The sequence below is a fragment of the Mus pahari genome, chromosome 6, assembly GCF_900095145.1.
Source record: "Mus pahari chromosome 6, PAHARI_EIJ_v1.1, whole genome shotgun sequence".
Lineage (NCBI taxonomy): Eukaryota > Metazoa > Chordata > Mammalia > Rodentia > Muridae > Mus > Mus pahari.
Genome location: NC_034595.1, coordinates 58,219,113 through 58,241,430, shown reverse-complemented (window position 1 = coordinate 58,241,430; position 22,318 = coordinate 58,219,113). Strand labels below are relative to the sequence as shown.

Sequence of the window (22,318 nt, the reverse complement as noted above, 5' to 3'; positions counted from 1 at the left end):
GCTGTTTCAGCTTACTAGGAGCTGGAGGTCACTGGTCGGAGAGGCCAACCAGTGAGCCCCAGGGGTCACATCCCTGAAACTATAAACCAGCACACTGCTCTTCTGAAGTTGCTCTGCCTGCTTGTGTGGGTACCTGACCGACTGAGCTGTTCTCCCTATCACAGACACTGAAACCACTTCAGCATCCAGCACTCCAGAAGTGACAACTGACATGCATTCCCTCTTTATGGATCTGACCCTGACCTAGAAAGCAGAACTAACCATTCTGTCTGGCCACTCAGAAAGCAGTCAGACCTGGCTATGAATGTGGAGCTGTCCAGGGCTGTCTGCTCTAGACTGCTTGCTGGTGGCACTCCCAGAAGCTTCTTAGGGAGAAACCCTGGTGTTGATGCAGCAGCTCTGTTGCACTGCACAGGAGTACTGACAGCACAGTCACAAGAACAAGCTCTTACTAACCACTTACAAGGTCAGATACCCGAGTGCCATACAGAGTGGACTGACCCTCCACACTCCGGAGGCAATCACCCAGATATGAGCACTCAGATTATGAATCCTTTTGTGCATTTCATAATTTCCGACATGGAGACGTAGCTTCTAATGAATGGAACCTTGAATTCGAAGAAATGCAACAAACGCCTTCCCCAATAAAACCCAACTCTGTCTGACTGCAGATCTGACACTCTGGCACCTTTGCCAAGCCCTAAAGAGGTAATCTGATACATGGACTGCTCGGGACTTGGGGTTCAAAAGCCTGGTCTCCAATTCTCACTCAACCATTTAGTGAGTATGATCTTGATTGAATAAATCATAGCAATATGTAGTCTTTCAGGAAAAATTCAGTCACACAATACAAGCCTTGCTTTAACTTCCCAAGCTGTTACGGTTTTATAAAGCATTCCCTTCTGAGTACTATACCTCTAAGTTAAGTCAACTACACAAAATCCTAGAGAAATGAGATATGCACCCCGATTGCAGGATTCTGGTGAAAACTCTCTGGGATTTTTATGAATGCCAATTTCCACTGCTAACTTGATGGGATTAAGAAACACCTAGTTGACATACCTCGGTGTACATCTGTCTATGAGGGTGTTACAGGATATTTGTTCACACTGAACCCTGAAATTGTGTTATTTACTGAAAAAACCCATTTCTAGTTGTGGTGTGGTTCAGCCCTTAGCAAACACCTTGATCCCCTCTGGCTGGAAGACAGGCGTGACCTTGGTACACATCTTTAATCCAAACAAGGAAGGTAAAATTAGTTTGCAGAAAGAAGCACCCATGTTTGAAAGTGATGTCTAATTGAGGGGCAGACAAAGTGATGAATCAGAGAAAGATCTGACAGAATATGATCTGTCCAACTCTCATGAGAAGATAGAGGAAAGGAAATCTACTTAAGGAGCAGTGAAGAGAGACAGGCAGTTTTACAGAGACAGGTTGAAGAGAGAACAAGCTAGATACAGGTAAAGACAGAATGAATCAAGGAATGAGGAGGAGCCAAAAGATTAGAAGAGATTGTCAAAGTTAGTATGAGGCCAAGCAGAGCACTTCAGGTGAGACTAAGAGAAAGAAGGCAACTGAATGAGTCAGTCCGAGAGGACTTTGAGCAGCCAACTGGAGTTGAGAAAGAACTAGGAAGGGGTGAGGATACTCAGCAGCAAGTCTCAGAGGCTGAGATTCTAGGTCTTGATTACATTGTAGGAAGCTGGAAGCTTCCAGGACTAGGCTTAGGTTAGCAGACAAAGACACCTCAGAGATGACAATCAGGCAAATAAAGTTACTTTTACATGAGTGGATTTCCAGAGGTAAGATTACTTTTCTTAATGTGAGTGACCCCATGCCAGAGACGTAGCAATGTCCAGACTAAATAAGGAAGGAAGACAAAGTAACAGACATATGATCACTGGAAACCTCTTCTGTGCTTTTAGTTGGTAGCATGGACAAGCTGCTCCTGCCATCATGCCTTCTTTGCCATGATGTACTGTTTGCCTGTGAACCCACTCAACCCCTGCTTCCCCTAAGTCATAGGAGAAAATTAACTAACACACCTTCAAACTTAAAGCCCTGGCCCTCAAGAATATTTCTCCTCCCTCACTTCCTTCTAACCTCTTTAACCTCAAGGAAGCTACTGGCCAAAGAACCCTTTCTACCTCTCATTTCCAAAACTCTTAGTTTGGGGCCATCAAGACAATTCAACGGATAAAGGTACTTGCTATCAAGCTTGCTGCCCTGAATTTCATCCCTGGGACACACATATGGTGGCAGAAAACTAACTCCTGCCAATTGCCCTCTGCTCTCCACCACAGGCACATGCCCTACAATCTCAGTTTAGAATTATCTGTTATGTTCTGTCATCATCCTGCATTTCTATGCACTGAGTCCTTACAACAGTACTTAGTTCTAGCCTACCGGCTCCTATTGGACAAGAATCCTGTCTGTAGTTCCTACTCTGTATGTCATTCCATGGTAACTCCTGGATAACCTAGTATTTGTTGGATGAATGAATCTGTGAACAAAATCAATTTCAATGTTCCAAGATCAAATCTAACTTGCAGATGATGAGATAAAAACTAGACAGGGCAGATCTCCCGACTCTCTAAAACATTTACCTGTGCTCCCCAGATGAACAGGACTGATGGTGCTGAGGGTTGCACGAGATGAGTGAATATACCCTAGGCCACTCAACTGTCTGGTGACTTTTCTCCCCATTGCTAGAGAATGTAGCCCAGGGCTTTGCCTGGGCATACTACAGGCAAGTGCTTCAGCACTGAGATAATCCTCAGTCCTCTTGATCCTCTTTTATTTTGAGACTAGGTCTCATTAAGTTGCTCTGGCTAACTTTGAACTCACTTTTTAACCTAGGTGAGGAATGAAGTTACAATTTTCCTTTCTCATCTTCCCGGAGAACTGAGATTGTATGCCTGCATCACTAGGCCAAAAATAAAGGAAGGAAGGAAGGAAGGAAGGAAGGAAGGAAGGAAGGAAGGAAGGAAGGAAGGAAGGAAAAAAATCTCATTCTGTAGTTTTGGCTGTTCTAAGCCTTACAATATAACCAGGCTGCCCTTGAACTCATGGGTCCATCTGTCTCTACCTCCAGAGTGCTAAAATTAAAAAATGTGCACCACCATGCCTGGCCTCAAAATAAAAATTGTTAATATATATATATATATATATATATATATATATATACACATTCATATTCCATAGCCAGATGATGGTGGCACACACCTTTAATCTCAGTACTCGGGAGGCAGAGGCAAGCACATCTCTTGTGAGTTCAAGGCTAGCCTGGTCTATAGAGCAAGCTCCAGGACAGCCAGGGCTGCACAGAGAAACCCTGTCTTGGGGGGGGCATGGGGGGGACACACAAACAAAAAACATCTTGGCCCACAACTTTTTACCTCTAAAGACCTCTTTAAAGATAGCAATTACTGCCAGGTGTGGTGGCGCACACCTTTAATCCCAGCACTCGGGAGGCAGAGGCAGGCGGATTTCTGAGTTCGAGGCCAGCCTGGTCTACAAANTGAGNTCCAGGACAGCCAGGGCTACACAGAGAAACCCTGTCTCGAAAAAAAAACCTAAAAAAAAAAAAAAAAGAAAAAGAAAAAAAGATAGCAATTACTAAAATTAAGCAAGATAGCAGTTGTTCCCTACCCAAATTAACTGCCACAAACTCAGCAATGTTCTCAAATGAATTTCTATTTTGACTAATCAAACGTGGGGGAAGTAGCTGGATACCTGTTAGGATACAGGTTAATTAACTCAGATGACCTGGCCACCAGCAGAAACGATATCAGGATAACCACTTCTCCATTCTTTGCCCTGAGTCTCCCAGTCCCTTCTTAAAAGGGAAGAGCCCAGGCCTGGGTGAGAGCCTTCCAGTCCTTCCGTTAAAGGCTCACAGCTAAATGACTGATGCTACTGCCACTGACAAGTCAAACAGACGAGTACCTCACAAAGGCCCCTTAGTAACCAGCCAGAAGCGAATACTACACAACTTGCCCTGAGCTGCTGAGCTGCAAGTTACTCTCTTCACTATGAACAGCTATCCCTCCAAGGTCATAGAACATAAAAGCAAAGACATAAAAGAGAACTAATATGACTGACACAACATCTCCACCTCCTTGAAATAAGGAGCAGTCATTATAATCAACCCACGGCATCAGAATTGCCACTCAATTCAACACCCAGAAGAGATGGCTTCATCTGTTACCCAGTAATCAGCAGATCAGCATTCATCCAACAAGCATCTTAATAGATACCCGCCACTAGCCAGGCCATAGCATACGCTAGGGATAAGAAAATGACAAGATGGGTCCCGGCCTCTGTTCCACTAATTGAGTGCTGACATAGAAATTACAAAGCAGGGCCAGAAGAAAAAAAAAGTACACTCAAGACAAAGAACAGTCATGTAAGTCACACTTGAGGGAAAACAGGATAATCTACAGTGGCTTTAAGGTAGATGGCACAAGGGAGGAATGGCAGTGTCTAGTCAGGACGAGAGGATCTCGGGTAAGAGGTGGGAGCAGTAAGGAATGACAAAGGCCTGAAGACAAGTAAGGAACAATTGGGAAAAGAACAGGTGGGTAGCAGATGCAGGATGTTTGAGGGCTTGGGGGTGGGGAACTTAAAAACACAAAGATGTAGATAGTATCTACAACTAAAGTGGCTGAAGTAATAGACGATAAGGCCTGACCTGGAGAGGGAAGACCCTCAGCCGAGGTGGAAGCTGAAAGGCAAGGAGCCAGGAAAACGCTGTGATGCAAGAGCACAGAGGGCTGGGCTTGGAGAAAGGGCTTTACTACCTTTACCTTGCCAAAGCTCTACATTATAATTTAGTGTTGACTTTAATCATGAACAGGGACATCAAATCAGTGACATCTGCAGTTTCTGCATTAAAGAAGTCACCACTATCTTCACATCCTATTATTGCTGTTACAGCTATCTCAGAATACCATTTACCCAACTGCTTCAAAATGATGACAAAGCATGAACACATGGACAGAGCCTCCCACTTAAAACACAGAAAGCACAGATCACTATAGCATAAACTCATACCTTGATAACTACAACTCAATATAACTGATTTTCTTCCTAGCCCTCAGGGCTTTAAGAACACTATTGGACTGGTAGGATGGCTCAGCAGGCAGTAGTGCTGGGGCGCAGGCCTGAGGATATCCGTGACTGCAACAGGAGCCTCACAAAGGGACCTGAATTCTCACAAGTGTAAGCCCCTGGGTCTATTCTCTGTCCCCGACTCTCAACTGCAGACAGAGGATAGGCCTCTGCCTCTCTCTGTTCTGCCTTCGACTCTTCCAACTAAACTCCTCTGTGTTTCAAGGAAAGGACTGACTTTGACAAATCTGAAATTGTATCTTCCCACTCACAGGTATGAATAATTACAACAAATAATAGGCTGCTTTTTTTCTAGAATCCCAATGATGGGGTAGGTGAGACCGGAATAACCGAAGCACAGAACACTTGTAGGGCAAAGAGATGTAGTCAGTGAGGTTACCATGCTCACTCACAGCAACGTATGCTCAATTTCAGTGAGTTCCAGTTGTTACTTTTTAAGGAAATTAAACAACAAAATATTAAAATACATTGCAAGCAAAGTTAAGCACTGGGCCAGGAATCTTGTTTCTATTATTTACACACACACACACACACACACACACACAGAGTCACGCACACATACGCACTCGTAACCTTAGTTGAACATAACATACTCTATAGGTCATGAGCCAAAAGGACAGAATCATTCTCTCAAGAATCCTATGTGGCCTGGACGTGATGGTCGGAAGGTGAGAAAGGATGATGGATGTGACCTGCTGTTCTTTCAGGAGCCACTACACTGTCAGCACCCTGCAGTTAGTCCAGGGTCAAACCCTAACGCTGCCTGCCTTGGAGGTTTGTGTGTAAACTCGGATTACATCAGTGCACTAGTGAGCCTCCTCGTCCATCACCAGTGACTGCTCACTTTACAAGGTGGAAATGAAGATGCTCCAAGGACAGAACGCATGCTCGAGTGCCAGCTACTCTACTGCATGGCAGTGCTGGGCTGGGAGTGGGTGGGCACACCTATAATCCCAGCATTGGATGGCAAGGCTAAAAGGATTAGGACTTTATTGGGTCATATGAGCTGCCTACTAAGACTCCATCTCAAAAAGCCCCCAAAATACGAAACTCAGATTTATAATAATAAATAATAAAAATAATAAAGAGGAAAAAAAGTCACTGGTTTTACTGAGTAAGTTGTGATATGAACTAAATTTTAAACAGAGTAACTATAGAGCAAGCTTCTTCCTCCTTTCCGACATGGTTCCCCAGACCAATGTAATTTTCCCCAACAATTGTACTTTTTGGGCCAAGCTTAGCACCTCCTATAAAGAACTTATTGCACTCATACACTATTTCCATATGCCCCAAGCTCCTTGTTTATACCTCCCATAGCCACAATAACAAAAGGTAGAATAAAACATATCACTTAAATTCAGAAAGGACTGGGTGCGGTAGCACTGGCCTTTAGTCCCAGCACCGAGGAGGCAGACAGGTCCATCTCTAACAGAGGCTACAGTGAGATCCTGTCTCAAAACCAAACAACAACAACAACAACAACAACAAACACACACACACACACACACACACACACACACACACACACACACACACAGTGGAGTACAGTGACTTATACCCAGTGCTCTAGCACTTGGGAGATAGAGGCAGAAGGATCAGAAATTCAAGCTTGTTCTTAGCATACAGTGAGTTTAAGGCCAGTCTGAGATACATGAGCTCCTGTCCCCAAAACAGGTACCCGAACCTGAACAAAACAGCCTGGACTATCTGCCTGAATTCCAGCAGCCTCTCACACAACATTAGCATATTTTCTTCTTCAGATTCTGGAAAAAGTTTTAAGCAAGTAACGTTTTTCTTGTTCTCTCTTTTAGACTGTAAGGGTCAGAACAGGATTTTCATTTCCAACATGTTTTGTTATTGGTCTGGAGAAATCGCTGGGCACTGGAGGACAGCCTGCATTCACACCGAACTCTGTTACTTACCTCCTGCAGAGTCAACAAAGTATTAAGGATAGCTGGGAGTGTGGTCTGGACAACTCCAAATCTATCTTCTGTAAATGATGCTGCTACTAAGTGAGACAGACCTCAAGAGGGGGAAAAAACAGGAAAGCCAAATTAAAATTAGACAAACTCATCTGGAATATATCTACTTGGGAAGACGCTGACAGTCTGGATATAAAGGGAATTATAAGAAGAGCTACAGTATAAAACTGGACATCACATGGAATAAGCCCCAAAGAAGCACTCAGATAGAGATGCCTTAGCACCACAAAAAACTGAAACAAAGAAGGCCTGACAGCTGTGAGAACATTTACATGGCGTGGTCAAGAAAGGCCTCCCTGGGTCTCAGGTAGTATTCATAAGGTGAAACAGTTCTTTACCAATCAAGTTTTCATATTCCATGAAAGCAACCTAAGGTAAAGGTCATCTATTGGTTGACTTTAATTACACAGAAAGATACAGAAGACTCTTTTTTTTTTTACAAATATCTTTTTTTTTTTTTAAAGATTTATTTATATATTATATGTAAGTACACTGTAGCTGTCTTCAGACACTCCAGAAGAGGGCATCAGATCTTGTTACGGATGGTTATGAGCCACCATGTGGTTGCTGGGATTTGAACTCAGGACCTTCGGAAGAGCAGTCGGGTGCTCTTACCCACTGAGCCATCTCACCAGCCCCAGAAGACTCTTATAGTTTCAACTTCTTTATGTACAAGAAAAATTCTCCCGAAATCAAAACCCATCTAGGCTTTTAGCTGAGACTCAGCAGGAGTGCTTGCCCAGCGGCCATGAGGCCCCGGTTCCAGTCCCATGCCTAGGACTGGCAGGCCGGGGAGGAAGATAAGAAAGTTATCCCTATAAAACAAAGATAAAAATTTTCTGAAAATTCAAGAATTGAAAACCCCAATACCAGAGCTCACCTCTCATGGACAGACTTCAAGATTAACTAATTAGAGTAACAGTCACCGTCACCGTCACAAATTACAGCTCAAAGATACTACTTACCTTCTAAAGCCCAAATATGCATTTGGGCATCTGAAAAAACAGCTTGAATGGAGGCCTCTGGGTGCTACAAACAGAACAAAAAAATCTCTAAGTCAAGTCTCCTGTGTAAAAACTGCCATTGTACCAGCTGTGTGGTCTTTAACAACAAGACTCACAGCTGTCTCCCAAATTTTAAACTGAAATAATTTCTTATCTAAAGATTAAGTACAAGAGAACATCCAAACTTACTCATTTAAAGTTTGAATTCCCAGCTCAGGAAATCAGTGCTTTTTAAAACAAGAGAACTGCCTAACTAGGGTTACGTCTAACTGTCTACTACTCTTAACCCAATAAAAAGAAACCCTATTTGACTTTCTTTAATTTGCCCTGGGTTAGACATTATGAAGCAACAACTGGCCCATCTAAATAAATGCTGGCAGGACTGGGCTGCACAGGCTTGTAATCCCAGTTACTTGAGAAGCGAAGGCAGGAAGACCTGAAGTTCAAGGCCTACATGGGCTACAGAATGAATTCAAGACCAACTACAACTTATTGAGACCATCTCAAAACCCAAACTAAAACCAAGAACACTGGCTTTGTGTAAGTAACTGCTGAAGACTGGGCAGGTTATTTACTACAGTGCTTCTCACCATCGTCCGCACTTAACACTACACAACAGCTGTTGCAGAATAAGAATCAAAGTTTCTTTTGCTTTTACTCACAGAGGGAAAGGTTTTTCTGCTGGGAGCAGAAACTTTCTTCTTCTCCATAAAGTGAGGAGCAAAGACATCCCTAGGAGGAGCAGTGTTGGAGTTATGGGAGGGGATCTAAGGGACAGTGCATGGCATACATAAGGCACTCACAGGAAGTCTGTTTTCCCCTGTGGAGACCAAGAACTACAGTAAACCTCAGAGGATTCTCATCTTCTTGGTGAGGGATAAGACCCTTGTGCTAAAAGATGGTCCTAGGTAGACTAGTTTCTGGAAAGGCAACTGATCATTAGATAGACCTTCCCTTCCCCTGGAGTGAAGAAGCTGAAATGGCTCTCATTCCTATTCACGTTCATATCAGGATTGCTCAATTCTTTCCTCGTCACTGTTTGGCTTCAGAGAGCAAAATGAGTAATGAAAGCCTTTGCTTGTGTGTGAAAGGCTCCACAGCCCAGTCACTAATACTGCGGTACATACAGAAAGAGGTTAAGGCATAAACACTAAGGGCAAAAGTACTCTGCCCTGTCTGTGGACAGAGGTTCTGCTTGAGAAAGATTGACACAAAACTGCTACATCTAAGTGGAAACACAAATAAATCTTTAATTTCTACAACTTAGATTTACTGCCCAGAGACAGCTCAAACAAGTGGGAAGTCAGCTGAAAGGTTGTTTGTTTGGGAGTTTGGGGTTGGGTTTCTTGGAACAGGATTTCATAAGTTGCCAGGTCTCATTTCAAACTCTCTATCTTCCTGCCTCAACACCCGGAGTGCTGGGATTACACATGGAAGCTGCCATGCTGGCACATAAAACAACTCTGTGACCTAAAATACAACTTTCTAACTCACCAAAATTTCAACATCTATCATCTAACTTAGTCTCCTCCTTTTTAACAGGCCACGAAGACGTGAGCAGGAAAGTGAGTCTGCAAGTACCCAAAAGCTGGACGGCCCACCAACTGGCATGGAGGGTCAAAGCTAGACGGCCCGCCAGCTGGCATGGGAGGTCAAAGCTGCAATCAGCAAAGCTGCCAGCAGTCTCGTGAGCTACCACGGAGGCCAAGCCCAGCAACCATGGTAGCATGTCTAGGCAGAGGGCATGATGCCAGCATGGCTTGCAGGGAGTGTCTATAAAAATCAGATTCTAAGTCAGATCCCATCGTCCGTCTCACACCAATCTCCTCCCTCCCATTCTCAAGCTGTAATTTTATAGTCTTACCTTACTGAAAAAGTACATTATCAGCACCCGTTTTGACAAGAAATTCTTAATCTGAGTTGGATAAAAAGAATGAACATGGTTATACTTTCAAGTCTACTCAAGTGTAGTACACATTTCTAAGTTCTTTCTGGAGAAGTTTTCCAAATTAAAAATGTAGCCCTGAACAATATTTACAATAAACTAAGTAAATACCTCTGTGCTACTGACTGGATAACCACAATGAGCGATCTTACCATAACTGTGTTCCCATGCACATACACTGGACACCCAATTAGATCCTTGTCATAATAAAAGGAAATCTAAGCTGTCTGGGTAGTTGTTTTGTTTTGTTTTTAAACATTTTTTTTTTCTTCAGTTCGATACAACTACTGGTCCTTTAACACCCCAAACCTCCCTAAGACATTTCCTACAAGGTGATATTTACAGAAAGTAAGTTTTCTATATCAGACTCTAAGCCCGCTGACTCACTCTCCTCTCGCCCACAGCCACAGTAAAGCACAGGGATGCAGAAAGCTGGTCACTACAAAAACCAGCAGGACCAGAACTGGTGTCACATCAGTTCCTTTACTCTATACTAACCTCATCATTTCACCAGCAAACATGTTTCTGTTTAACCTACTCAAGAAAATAAGATCCTTTAAAGTCCTTGACCCCTCAACTCTTTAACAGGTACAAGTCATTTTTCTCAGCATCAAAAGCAAAAGCCCTTAGACTGGCTTCTTTGGAGGTTCCATTTCCTCTCCTAAGTTCCTCCTGATTCAGCCTCCTCTACCCAAGAGCTCCTGTCATGAACTTTGTGAAACACGGGCAAGATGGCTCAGCCCTATAACCTCAGACACTGGGGTTCAAGGACCGCCTGGCTAGGCTACAGAGAAAGTCTGAGGCCAACCTGGGCAACTGAGGAGATCCTGATTCCAAAGAAAATAAAATGGACTGGGATGCAGCTCACTGGTAGAATGCTTGCCTGTGTAGACCAGGCCCTGGGATCCATTCCTGAGAGTGGACCTGGTGACACCACCCAGCTCTCAGGCTGACATTGCTCCTAGCCATGCCGCTGCTGCTTCTGTCACTGTCCTGCTCTGGGAAACATGTTCTTTTCTCGCCTCATTTGCTGCTCCTTAGACCCCTTTGCTACTGACCCTTAATGAGTGAAAGGTTCTGCTTAGAGCTCTTTCCTTCTACCCTCAACAGCACTGAGCCTCATGGCTTTGAATACTGTCTGAACCTCATGGCTTCCAACTATGCTCCACATACACATCTAATCTTCTGCTTTATACACAGGTATCTCAGATTTGTCATGCCTAAGATCAAACTTCAGCTCTCCCCTTCACCACTGTCAATGCCTTCGCAATCAGTGGTAAATTGTCCCAATCAACTGCAACTATGCCTCAGGACAAAAGCCTTAGAAGAAACACTGGAACTTTTCCATAAATACCAAAAGCAAATCCTGTTACGTCGGCATGAACACAGACCTTGACTGTACCTTACAGCTGCTATCACAGTCCCCCCAATCACACCCACCACTCCCACTATGTGACGAGTGCAGCAACTTTAACACTGGCTCTCAGCTTCTATGCTGCTTAGAATTCAAACTTCAGATACGGAAAAGTCTCACCTCAGCCCTGCTTTAGAAAAGCTCTTGCACAATATAAGTAACATAACATCCTATGGTCAGAACAGTATGGTGGCTTTCCAGCTCACTGGAGGGCAGGCCATCCAGTGCTGCCTCAACTCTGGCTCCTGACACCTCTGGGAGTTCACCTCCTACCAAACACTGTCCCTACCACTGTCCCTCGCTGAGCTGAGACACACTAGTTTCCGATGCTCCTCACACAGGTGGAGAACATTCCCTCCCAAGGGTATGTGCACCTCCCATCAGTCCTGCTGCTCACAGTCAGCATCAGCTTTTCAATGAGACTTCTCTGAGCAGTCCACGGAAAACACTACCCTTCCTCTAAGGACTGTCTTTCGTACCTGCTCTACTTTTCCTATATAACATTTAACACATTAAAATTATCTTCTTTTGAGTATATTTTCCTCATCTTGGACATGATCTATCAGGATAAAGCTTAGAACAGCATGTTTCAGCATGAAGCAACTTTTGCTCTTAACAGTTCCCAGACCAGCCCTGACATTAATTCAGTTCTAAATTATAAAGATATATAGAGTAATATACTTGCTTTTTCATCTACTTCCCCTACTAAGATATAAAAATGGGAAATGGCTTTGTTTACTTGCTGTTTAGCCCAGAGCCTAACTCAACTATGTCTTAAAGATTTAAGTCATGGAGCTGGAGAGATGGCTCAGCGGTTATGAGCACCGACTGCTCTTCCAGAGGTCCTGAGTTCAATTCCCAGCAACCACATGGTGGCTCACAACCATCCGTAATGAGGTCTGATGCCCTCTTCTGGTGCATCTGAAGACAGTTACAGTGTGCTTACATATAATAATGAATAAATCTTTAAAAAAAAAAAAAAGATTTAAGTCATATGAAATGCAATGTAAGTCAAAACACTCAACTATGGGTGACTTTATGAGTCAATCTAATGCCAGAAGCACAAAACAAACATAAAGCTACCGCTGCAAGAGCCCTGACCTCTCTCCCAGTGGAGATCTCGCATATACATATAAAGCCCATAGATGTGCCTTCCTACCTGTTCACGTTTATTCTGAATCCATGAGTAGATCACACTGGGCTGTCTCACTGTCTTACCCTCAGCAGTAACGGAGGTACAAGGAGATGGACGAGAAATTGTAGACACTTGCTGATCTAGAAAAGAGGAATGATGAGGTGAGGACGTAAGCTATCTAAGCTACAACTATGCGACTTCAAACTTGGAAAGTAACCAGTCCTCACCAGAAGTGTGAGTCCACAGCCTTGGTCCTCTTCTTATAAGCTGAGGACTTTGGGGAGACCCACAGCAGGGGTTTACATCAAAAATTCCAGCCATTCGGTTCACTACACTGGAGCCAAACGGGGTCCCAAAAGGACTTGAAACATCGGGTGTAGAAAATTTTGGAGAAAACAGTGACGTTTTAACTAATGGCGGCACGGAAGGCATCTGGCTAGGTTTTGGAGTCTGAAAAGCAGCTTCTTCTGTAACAGAGCATATGCAGTGTTGATAAGGAAGCATGGCCCAGGCACACAGCACACAGGGGTTCAACTTCTACACTCCTCCCCGCCCTCTTAAGGCTTTAAACCAAAGCACAGTAGATGGCTTCCATTTAGATTTAAGTCCCAATGTCTAGGTTGTATTTTTGTAATCCAGAAACCACACAATGGGTTTTAGATGAGTTTGTTTCATGCATTAGTACTGTGACTATGTGCTTAAGAGCAAGCACATGCAGAGAGATCATGGGACAACTTTTAGGAGTTGTTCTCTCCTTTCACTGTGGGCTCCAGTATCAAAGGAAGCCTGTCAGGCTTGCAGAGCTGTGTCGCGTCAGCAGCCTGTAGATACCTCTGTTTTCTGTGAGGTCTGTGTGGTTCATTCCCAGGGCTCACTTCTCTAAGCACTGTCAAGTGAACTCACCATTTGCACTTTACCTCATCAGTCTACCCAGTGCGGCTCCACGTTCCTATTTTAACTACTAACAAAACACATCACACTTATGGAAAAGATGGGCAAGGAGAAAAGTGCTAAACATAGATACCTCACACATGCAATTAGCCAGGAACTAACTGTTACTTCCCTAGGGAACTGATACACTCCCCTCTGTCTAGTACTAGGAGTCACCTGCAGAGCTCAGTGTCTTGGGTTCCACTGAGTATGATGAGCACATTCTCCCATTTGTAGCAGCAGCTTCTTGGTAGAGAACCAGTTTCTGAGTCATAGCATTTAAAAGATTCAAACACTCCCTCGAAATAGCAGTCCAATTGTGGGGATGTCCACCTACGGTAGCCAAACAACACCTATTAAAATATAAAAAACTCATATTCTCTTCCCAAAGCTTGGAGTAAGGGAGGTCAGCAAAAAAACCCACTTTCTCGGTTAAGCTATTATTGTTACTCAAGTCACCTAACACAGCAATTTAATGATCGGCTTAATCAATTTGCTCAAAAGCCTGCAAGCAAAACTTTGGATTTTACTCTTAAAAAGCTCTTAAATTAGTTGCCAAAACTAAGCCAAGGACTAGGCCATACTTTTTTAACACCAGAATTACTTCACTAGCAATGCTTAATATTGTTAAGTCTAAAAAAAAAAAAAAAAAAAAAAAAAAAAAAAAAAAGATTGTTAAGTCTGTGAAAAATGAACCAGGGCAGTGAAAGCTAGCATGTGTAACGGTACCTCCAGGGGATGCTACACTACCTGCCTATTCATGGGATTTCCTTACATGTCCATTTATAGGAGATCCTCCCAATTAATAGTTGCACTCTGCATTCTCCAGTCAATCATGACCCAAAAACAGCAAGCAGAAACATACAAAAATAAATAATTCTTACATTTTAAACAGCTATTCTGAATAGCATTACACAATCCACTGCCGCTCCATAACTGACTACCAGGACATTAACCACCCTCACGTCCAACACTCATGCTAGCAGCCACTAACTAACCCTCTAAGTAATCCACGGCATCACAACCTTGTTCTCAAACACCCCTACTTTATGTTAACAATAGCCCTACTGCACCAGAGATGGTGGCAACTTCATTATAGTACATTATTATAACTGCTGTATTTTCTTCTTATTGCTGCTGTTGCTTCCTAGTGCATATATACCTGTATACCTAGGATGAAGTGTATGAATTAAACACCATAAGGGATGAGCAGCATCCCACCACCATCCACAGTTTTAAGCACCACTGAAAATCTTGGAACACATTTCAAGATAAATAAAGGAGAGACTATGTGTGAGAGCCAGTATCCACACCGGGCATGCTGGTGCAGCCAAGTGGATCTCTGAGTTTGAGGCCACAGAGCTAAGTCCAGGTCAGCCATGTAGCCATGTCTCAAAAGTTTAAAAAAAGAAGCCAGCAGTTGCTATGATATCTCTAGGAGTGATTTGGCTATTTGATATTGACCTTTAGTTTTTTTAATTTTTAAAATCTATTTTAAAGTTTAGTATATTAAAAAAAAAAGGGCAAAAAAATTCATACACCAAAATTAAGCACATACAACTCTACAATTCAATTTTTCATACTTGGAGATTGTATATATGGGCCAATATGTTATTTAACATGAACTAATACTTCTCATTCTTAAAGAAAACCAACCAACTAACCAACCAACCAACCAAACACCCTCATCTGTCTTTGATTCTCAAGGCTTTTGCCTATTAGAGTTATCACATACGCCATGGCATGCTAAGAACAGCAGAAGGCACTGTAAACTCCTCCCATCTCACGTCACTTAGCAGCTCATCACACAGATCCCTCTTAGACACACTCCTTCCTACCACGTGCAGGGACCATGGCCTAACCAGCAAGCGCACACAAGATCCTCATCAGACTGCGATGTAACTTAGGACAGCTAGGAGCTGTATGATATTCTAATTAACCTTGAATCACATGCCCCAGAGCAGGCCTCTGGCAAAGCACATGCTATTTTGTAGTTGCTTGAATAACAAAGTGCAGAAGAGCCCAAGTGTGACAGAAAGCACAGTGGTTACGTTTTCTCCACAACCCAGCACTAGATTTCTCACCACTGAAAAGAAAGCAGCTCTGATCAATTATATTTTTATATAACTGGATTTCATTTCCACATCACATTTAACTACAGATGATCTTTTTACAGTTTGGGAATTGGCGAGCTTTGCAAAATGATTGAGAGCTAATTAGAAAGCAGATGAAAGGTTACCCAGGCCCTTTGTTTCCCACTGGGGATAGGGCTAGGCTGAACCAGTTCCACGCCAGGAACATGGTGAGAGTTCTGGCAAAGTCAGTCTTGAGCTTGTACAGTCTTGGCAAGCACAGTAGGGAACATCAGGCCTGCCAAAGTCACCCTCAGTCACTATCAGATCCAGTCTCTGGCTAACTTTTCTTCTAAGGGAGGCAGCGTAACCTAGCAGGAGCAGAGAGCTACGTCCATGGAGTCAAAAGATAAATCTGACTCCAGTCCTTACTCCCATCTAGGTATGTAGCCACCTGGTTTTTAAGGTCCTCAATAGCATTACCAGAGTTAAGATTCTTAGGTTGAACTTTTCTGATAAGACACTTACTACACAATTTCTTCAGGTTCAGGTATTTAAGGAGCGGGAAAAAAAAGAAAAATGAATACCCACAAATCAATGCTTTCCCTGGTGACATAATCCACTCAGCAGTACCACCACTTGGGCCATGTAAGATTCAGTCCAGGGCTCATCTGAGGACCCAGGGTGTGCGGTGAGGACAGACCATACCTCTCTTTCAAAGGCTCTGGGGCACTCTGAGCACGCACGAGCCTAATTAAGTCTATGACTCTCAGCGATACCTGGTTGGCTGAGGCTGAAAACTTCTTGCCTCCGGGAAGGAGAATACTGAGAAAGCAGCATCAGATCCTGCAAGGCCAGATACTAAAAGGAACAAAGAAAGACAGACTGTTAAAGCTTTAACAAAATCATATGTAAGGAACACAACCTTCCCTTCTAGCTCTCATGCATGCCTCTACCTCCCTACACACTCTAGACTCTGGCTACTTACAGGAACTACAGAGCTCTGTATTTTTTTCAGGTCTGTAGGGTTAACTCCAATATCCCCTCCTCCTATAAGTTCCTGCCCCGCCCCCGCCCCCGCGCCCCCACCCCCAGGTCTGGGACTCGGGCACTTGTGCCTACTGCCTCATCTGCTTTTACTCAGCAGGGTGAGGCCCACAGGAACAGGGACATGGCCTTGCTCACTACTGCTACATCCAAAGGCAGGGCCTAACACACAAAACATACATCTATTGCTCTTTCTGAAAAGCTACCTTCTCCCGTGCAAGCCTCTTTACTTCTTCAAAGCATTAGTCTGATACCGGGACCACGGGGAGTCATGGTACCACTGCTCTTGCCAGTAGAAACCTAACACTGTCATGTGTCTTAGTCATTGTCCTACCCAACACAACCTGACAACCAACCTAATAAATAAGATTTAGTAAGTGGCCAAATGAGTGGCTAACACTTAGTAGCAATTAGTGCTGCCATCGCTCATTTGCCTACTTGTTTATGCTTCTCTAGACTATGGCAAAAACACTGGGTGCCAACCTTTTCTTTTAACTAATTTTAAAGTACTAATCCAGCTGCACACGTCAGAAGATGCCTGTTATCTTAGCACTTAGAATGTGGCTTAGGCACGGGAATTGCAAAATCAACTCCAACCTGGCCTACATAGCGGATCCTGTCTCAAAAACAAAACATATAAAATAAATAAGGCACTGTGATCTTCTAACAGGGTAAGACATATCCTGTTATACTTAGATTTCCTTTACAATTTCAAATTGTAATTTGAATCGAAACAAATTTTTCTTTTAGTTTGATTTGTAAACTTTAATTTTTATGATTATGATTTGTTTTAGAATTACAAGCATCTTGTGTATCACACTACCTTCGACCACAAACACTACATGAGTGAAGCATGTCCTGATCCAGCAATTTAAAAACACACTAGTGTTCCTGCTGGACTAGCTGGAATGGTTCGTCTATGTTCTGCATTTAGTTGGCTACCACTGCACCTTCTGTTTGAGAGAGATACATCGTACACGTCTCCTATGTATCGGTAGCTGGCTTAGCCAGTGTGGTAGCACACGCACATGCTTGTCACTACTCAGGAAGCTGAGACACAAGGACAACATGAGTCCTATAGTTCAAAGCCATCCTGGGAAACATAGCTGGTACGTACATAGGGCGGTGCTTTACTGTCATATTTAATCACTTGAATTAAAAAAAAGAAGACTAGCAAGTAGGTAATTTTTACAATACCAATACTAGAAGATTCTAGAGGTTCTCAACCTTCCTAATGCTGTGACCGTTAATACAGTTCCTCACGTTGTGGTGACCTCCAACCATAAAATTATTTTCATTGCTACTTCATAGCTGTAATTTTGCTACTATTATGAATCATAATGTAAATATCTGTGTTTTCGGATGGTCTTAGGCAACCTGTAAATGGGTCATAACCTACAAGTTGAAAACAACTATTCTAGGCCCTCAAAAAATATATCAAAATGCCTAGCTATGCTAACTCTGACTCTAATTCTGTAAGGTAAGTCAAAGATAACTGTAAAGCCGTAAGATGCACTCTTGTGGTACCTTTACAATGCGTGGGGGATTGCTGTTTAGGACTTTAGGAAGGCATTCATCTGATTCTTCTGCAAAAGGTGGCTGAACAGGGAACACATACGCCTGTCAGAAACAATCAGATACATTCCTTAATGTGACAGGAACTCTGTTCCTCACCTTGTTTTAGTCAGTAAGCAGTGGCTGACATTATAAAGAAACAAATACAATCAAATCAACATCTTCAGTGCTCCTTGAAAAAGCATTGTTTAAAAAGAAGTGCTACTGTGTGGGGCTAGAGAGACAGCCCAGTAATTAAAGCCACTGGCTGCTCTTGCAGAGGACATAGGTTCTATTCTCAGTACATGCATAGCAAAGGTGTGTGTCCTTAACTCCAGTCCCAGGAGACCCAACTGTCTCTTCTGGACTCCAGACACCAGGCACTCATGTGGTACATAGATACACATGTAGGCAAAATACTCATACACACAAGGTTTTAAACAAAAATTAATACACTTTCTAAAGTGATACAGTCCCAATATTATTAAACTAATATCTATTAATCCTGTGAAACCACTGAAAATTACCACAAAGACAGTAAGATCAAATAAAACACTTCTATGAAAAATACATTGAGATCAATTTTTTTAAGAAAAGGCAAGTCTTCCCTTAAAAATACTTTTGTGGGGCTGGAGAAACGGCACAGCGGTCTGAAGTACTGATTGCTCCTCTAGAGGATCCAGGTTCAAGTCTCAGCACCCACTTGGCAGCTCCTAATTGTATATTAACTCCAGTTTCAGGGGATCCATACCAACAGGCATGTATGTTGTGCATATATATATATATATATATATATATATATACACAAAATACCCATACACATAGAATAAAACTGTCCATATTAATTCTATTTTCAGAATCATTTCTTCAGCATAAATTTCAAGATTTTTTTCAAAAAGTAAATATTGTATAACCCCATACTTATATGTTAACAGTATCTACTTTAATAGCACAATTAGGCCTACCTTGTACTCAAACTCCCAGAAGGAAAGCCAGGCTCTAAGCAAGCCCAGTTAATACCACCCTGTTTAATTTGCAGACACTCTGCCCCCCAGAAACACAGAGTGAGCGATCAAACTGAAAACCAAGCCAGTGGTGTGGCTTTGAGCACAACTTTCTGTACTCTGAAACACAACAGTAGAGACAAAAAATTCCAATACTGACCTCGGTGGCATAGATTTTGAAGAGCATCCATGAGATATACCAAGTCATCAAGAGGAAGACACCACACAGCCAGACATGGTAGAGTAATGAGACGTTCAGGAGGCCACCTATCGTGTCAAGAGGTCTGTGAGCTTGCCTATGAAAGGAGCAAGTACCATTAACTCCACAGCAAAGACAAGCATTCTGTCTGGACACACCCTACTTGCTGGGACTTCTCTGGAGCTCTTTCCCTCACACTCCCTCAGAGGTATGAGGGGAAACCTCAGGCAGGCAGGGACTGGCCCTGCAGTGCCACTTACTGTGGAAACCAGAGCAATGTCTACAGGCCTAACTACTTAGGACAGATGAAGTTTATTACTGCTAATTCATGGCAACTCCTTAAACCTATTAAACATGTGAGGAGGAGGGTATGGTGGCTCATGTGTGTCATCCAGCACACAAGAAATGAAAAAGGGAGGTAAAAGGATCTTAAGTTCAAGGCCAGCAGTCTCAAAAACATGGTTAGGACCTATGGATCAGACATCAGCTTCATGTGCGCCATATAGACCGATTCAGAGTATGGCACACACTAGAAAAACAATGGTCTCTGCATGTTAAACAACTTTTAGAAACTATTAGAATGTTAAAAAGCTAAAAGTTCACATCCTACAAATCCTTGAGTAATTCCGCTAGTACTGCTATAAATCCTAAAACCTCAAAACGAGCAATTGTACAAACGAGGACTTGGATCTGACTGCTGCCTGTATGCCACTATTAGGGACATCGCCACCTGTAGCCATTTTCCTTGTCCACAGAACAGAGTGTGCTCTCTTCATTCAGACTTCTTGGGCTCTCATGAGATTTAATCAGCTTATAACAGGATTGTCCACGCAGTGCTCAGTATTCGTGGGGAAGGTCAATAAATGACAGAATTATGTTCAGCTTCTAAGTAAATATTGACTGAGGGCCTGGCTTGCATGATGTAAGACTATTAGGAACCTGATATTTATTTAAGAACAAAAACTTAAAAATTTCTATCAAATATTACAGTATCTCTAAAATATCTAGACATGTTAAAATCCCAACTATCTGGGCTGGTGAGATGGCTCAGTGGGTAAGAGCACCCGACTGCTCTTCCAAAGGTGCAGAGTTCAAATCCCAGCAACCACATGGTGGCTCACAANACACACACACACACACACACACACACACACACACAGAAGAATGGCAGCTAGCTGGGAAGAGAAATAGTGGGCCAGCATTGTTGGGGTTTTTTTTGGGGGGGGGGAAGGGGGTATTTTTAAGACAACCCTGCTGTGTAACCCTATCTAGTCTGGAATTTAAGTAGACCAGGCTGGCCTCGAACTCAAAAATCCACCTGCCTCTGCCTCCCAAGTGCTGGGATAAAAGGCGTGCGCCATCACGCCCGGCCCCTTTCCTCTCCTTAATTTCTTTCTTCCTTCAGGTATTCTGACTGTGTTCATTGCCATACCAGAGACCCAAAAGCAAGGACCACCTGATGATGGACTAAAATCGCCAAAACGAAACATCCCTCTCTGTAAACCGATTATCTCAGCTATTACAGGAAAAACAAAAACAAACAAACAAACAAACAAAAAGACCCTCTAATGCAAAGTGCCCTGGAGCCAAGTGCGGAGGTGCACACCTTAATCCCAGCACTCAGGACCCAGATCTGAGAGGCAATCAAATCCCTGGGAGTTCTAGGCCAGCAACCTACATAGTGAGTTCCAGGACATGCAAGGCCATGTAACAAGACACTGTCTCAAAACGAAACTTGCCCCGACATAAAATGGGATTGAAGGATGAGAACCATTGGTGAATAAGCATAAGTTAAAATCTCCAGGCCACACAACCTAATTATGTCCCCAAATTCAAGAGCAAAACGGGGGTGAGTAGTGTTCATTAGTCCTAGGTACTTACTCTTCTTTGATCTTCCGACTGATGATATTTGGGGTGAAGGTTTTCTGAAAAATAAAACAGGGCTGGTGAGATGGCTCAGCGGGTAAGAGCACCGGACTGCTCTTCCAAAGGTGCAGAGTTCAAATCCCAGCAACCACATGGTGGCTCACAACCATCCTTAACAAGATCTGACGCCCTCTTCTGGAGTGTTTGAAGACAGCTACAATGTACTTACATATAATAAATAAATAAATCTTCAAAAAAACAAAAAACAAAACAAAACAAAAAAAAAACATGTCTTTAAAAAAAAAAAAAAAAAAAAATCCCAACTATCTAAAATTGAACCTCGTGAATTCCATGTATGACACAAGTCTCATAGTGAAGTAACCAAAAAATTAAAAGTAAAACAATCCAAGGAAACCGACTTTATGACTTTATCCAGCAAATACAGGTTAAACCCTTTTGGTCTCTGTTTATTTGAAACAGGATCTTTCTTATGGTCCCCACCCACCTCCGGCCCAGCCTCAGCCTCATTAGTCCTAGGGCTGCAGGAATGCACCTCCGTTTGGCTTAGGTGAAGCCTTTGGCTATGTGTGAACCACACTCTGAGTGCGGTGACTGGAGCAGTGCCCCTCAGGCATCCACCTGATTGTACCTTCACCATACCGACCGATGCCTCAGGCAAGGGCGAAGGAATGACATGGACATGTTACTAGTGTGCAAATTTCTTCAGTATTTATTTGACCATTAAACCATCACTACATCATCAAAAGTTCTAGGAGAGCCGGTGTTAGGGCTCAGTGGGTAAAGGTCCTGCTGCCAAGTCTGATGACTGAGTTCAATCTCCAGGGTCCATGTGGTAAAAGGAGAGAACACAGTGGAAGGAGAGTGCCACAAGATGGCCTCTGATGGCCACACAAACACACACTAAAGAAATAAATATATAGCCGGGCAGTGGTGGCGCACGCCTTTAATCCCAGCACTTGGGAGGCAGAGGCAGGCAGATTTCTGAGTTCGAGGCCAGCCTGGTCTACAAAGT

General features: G+C 43.1%; 1 protein-coding gene across 2 annotated transcripts in view; it reads right to left on the bottom strand.

Moving 5' to 3' along the window:
• Ndc1 (NDC1 transmembrane nucleoporin) overlaps positions 1-22,318 on the bottom strand; it is a 49,260-nt gene that overhangs the window by 10,981 nt on the left and 15,961 nt on the right. For both annotated transcript variants that reach the window (XM_021200009.1, XM_029540253.1), the window contains exons 8-16: positions 19,381-19,516; positions 18,190-18,282; positions 16,395-16,476; positions 13,721-13,876; positions 12,841-13,080; positions 12,638-12,753; positions 9,984-10,034; positions 8,081-8,144; positions 7,056-7,156 (exon numbers count right to left, since the gene is read on the bottom strand). In XM_021200009.1, the coding sequence (XP_021055668.1) occupies positions 7,056-7,156; positions 8,081-8,144; positions 9,984-10,034; positions 12,638-12,753; positions 12,841-13,080; positions 13,721-13,876; positions 16,395-16,476; positions 18,190-18,282; positions 19,381-19,516 (1,039 nt within the window). The remainder of the gene's footprint in view (positions 1-7,055; positions 7,157-8,080; positions 8,145-9,983; positions 10,035-12,637; positions 12,754-12,840; positions 13,081-13,720; positions 13,877-16,394; positions 16,477-18,189; positions 18,283-19,380; positions 19,517-22,318) is intronic.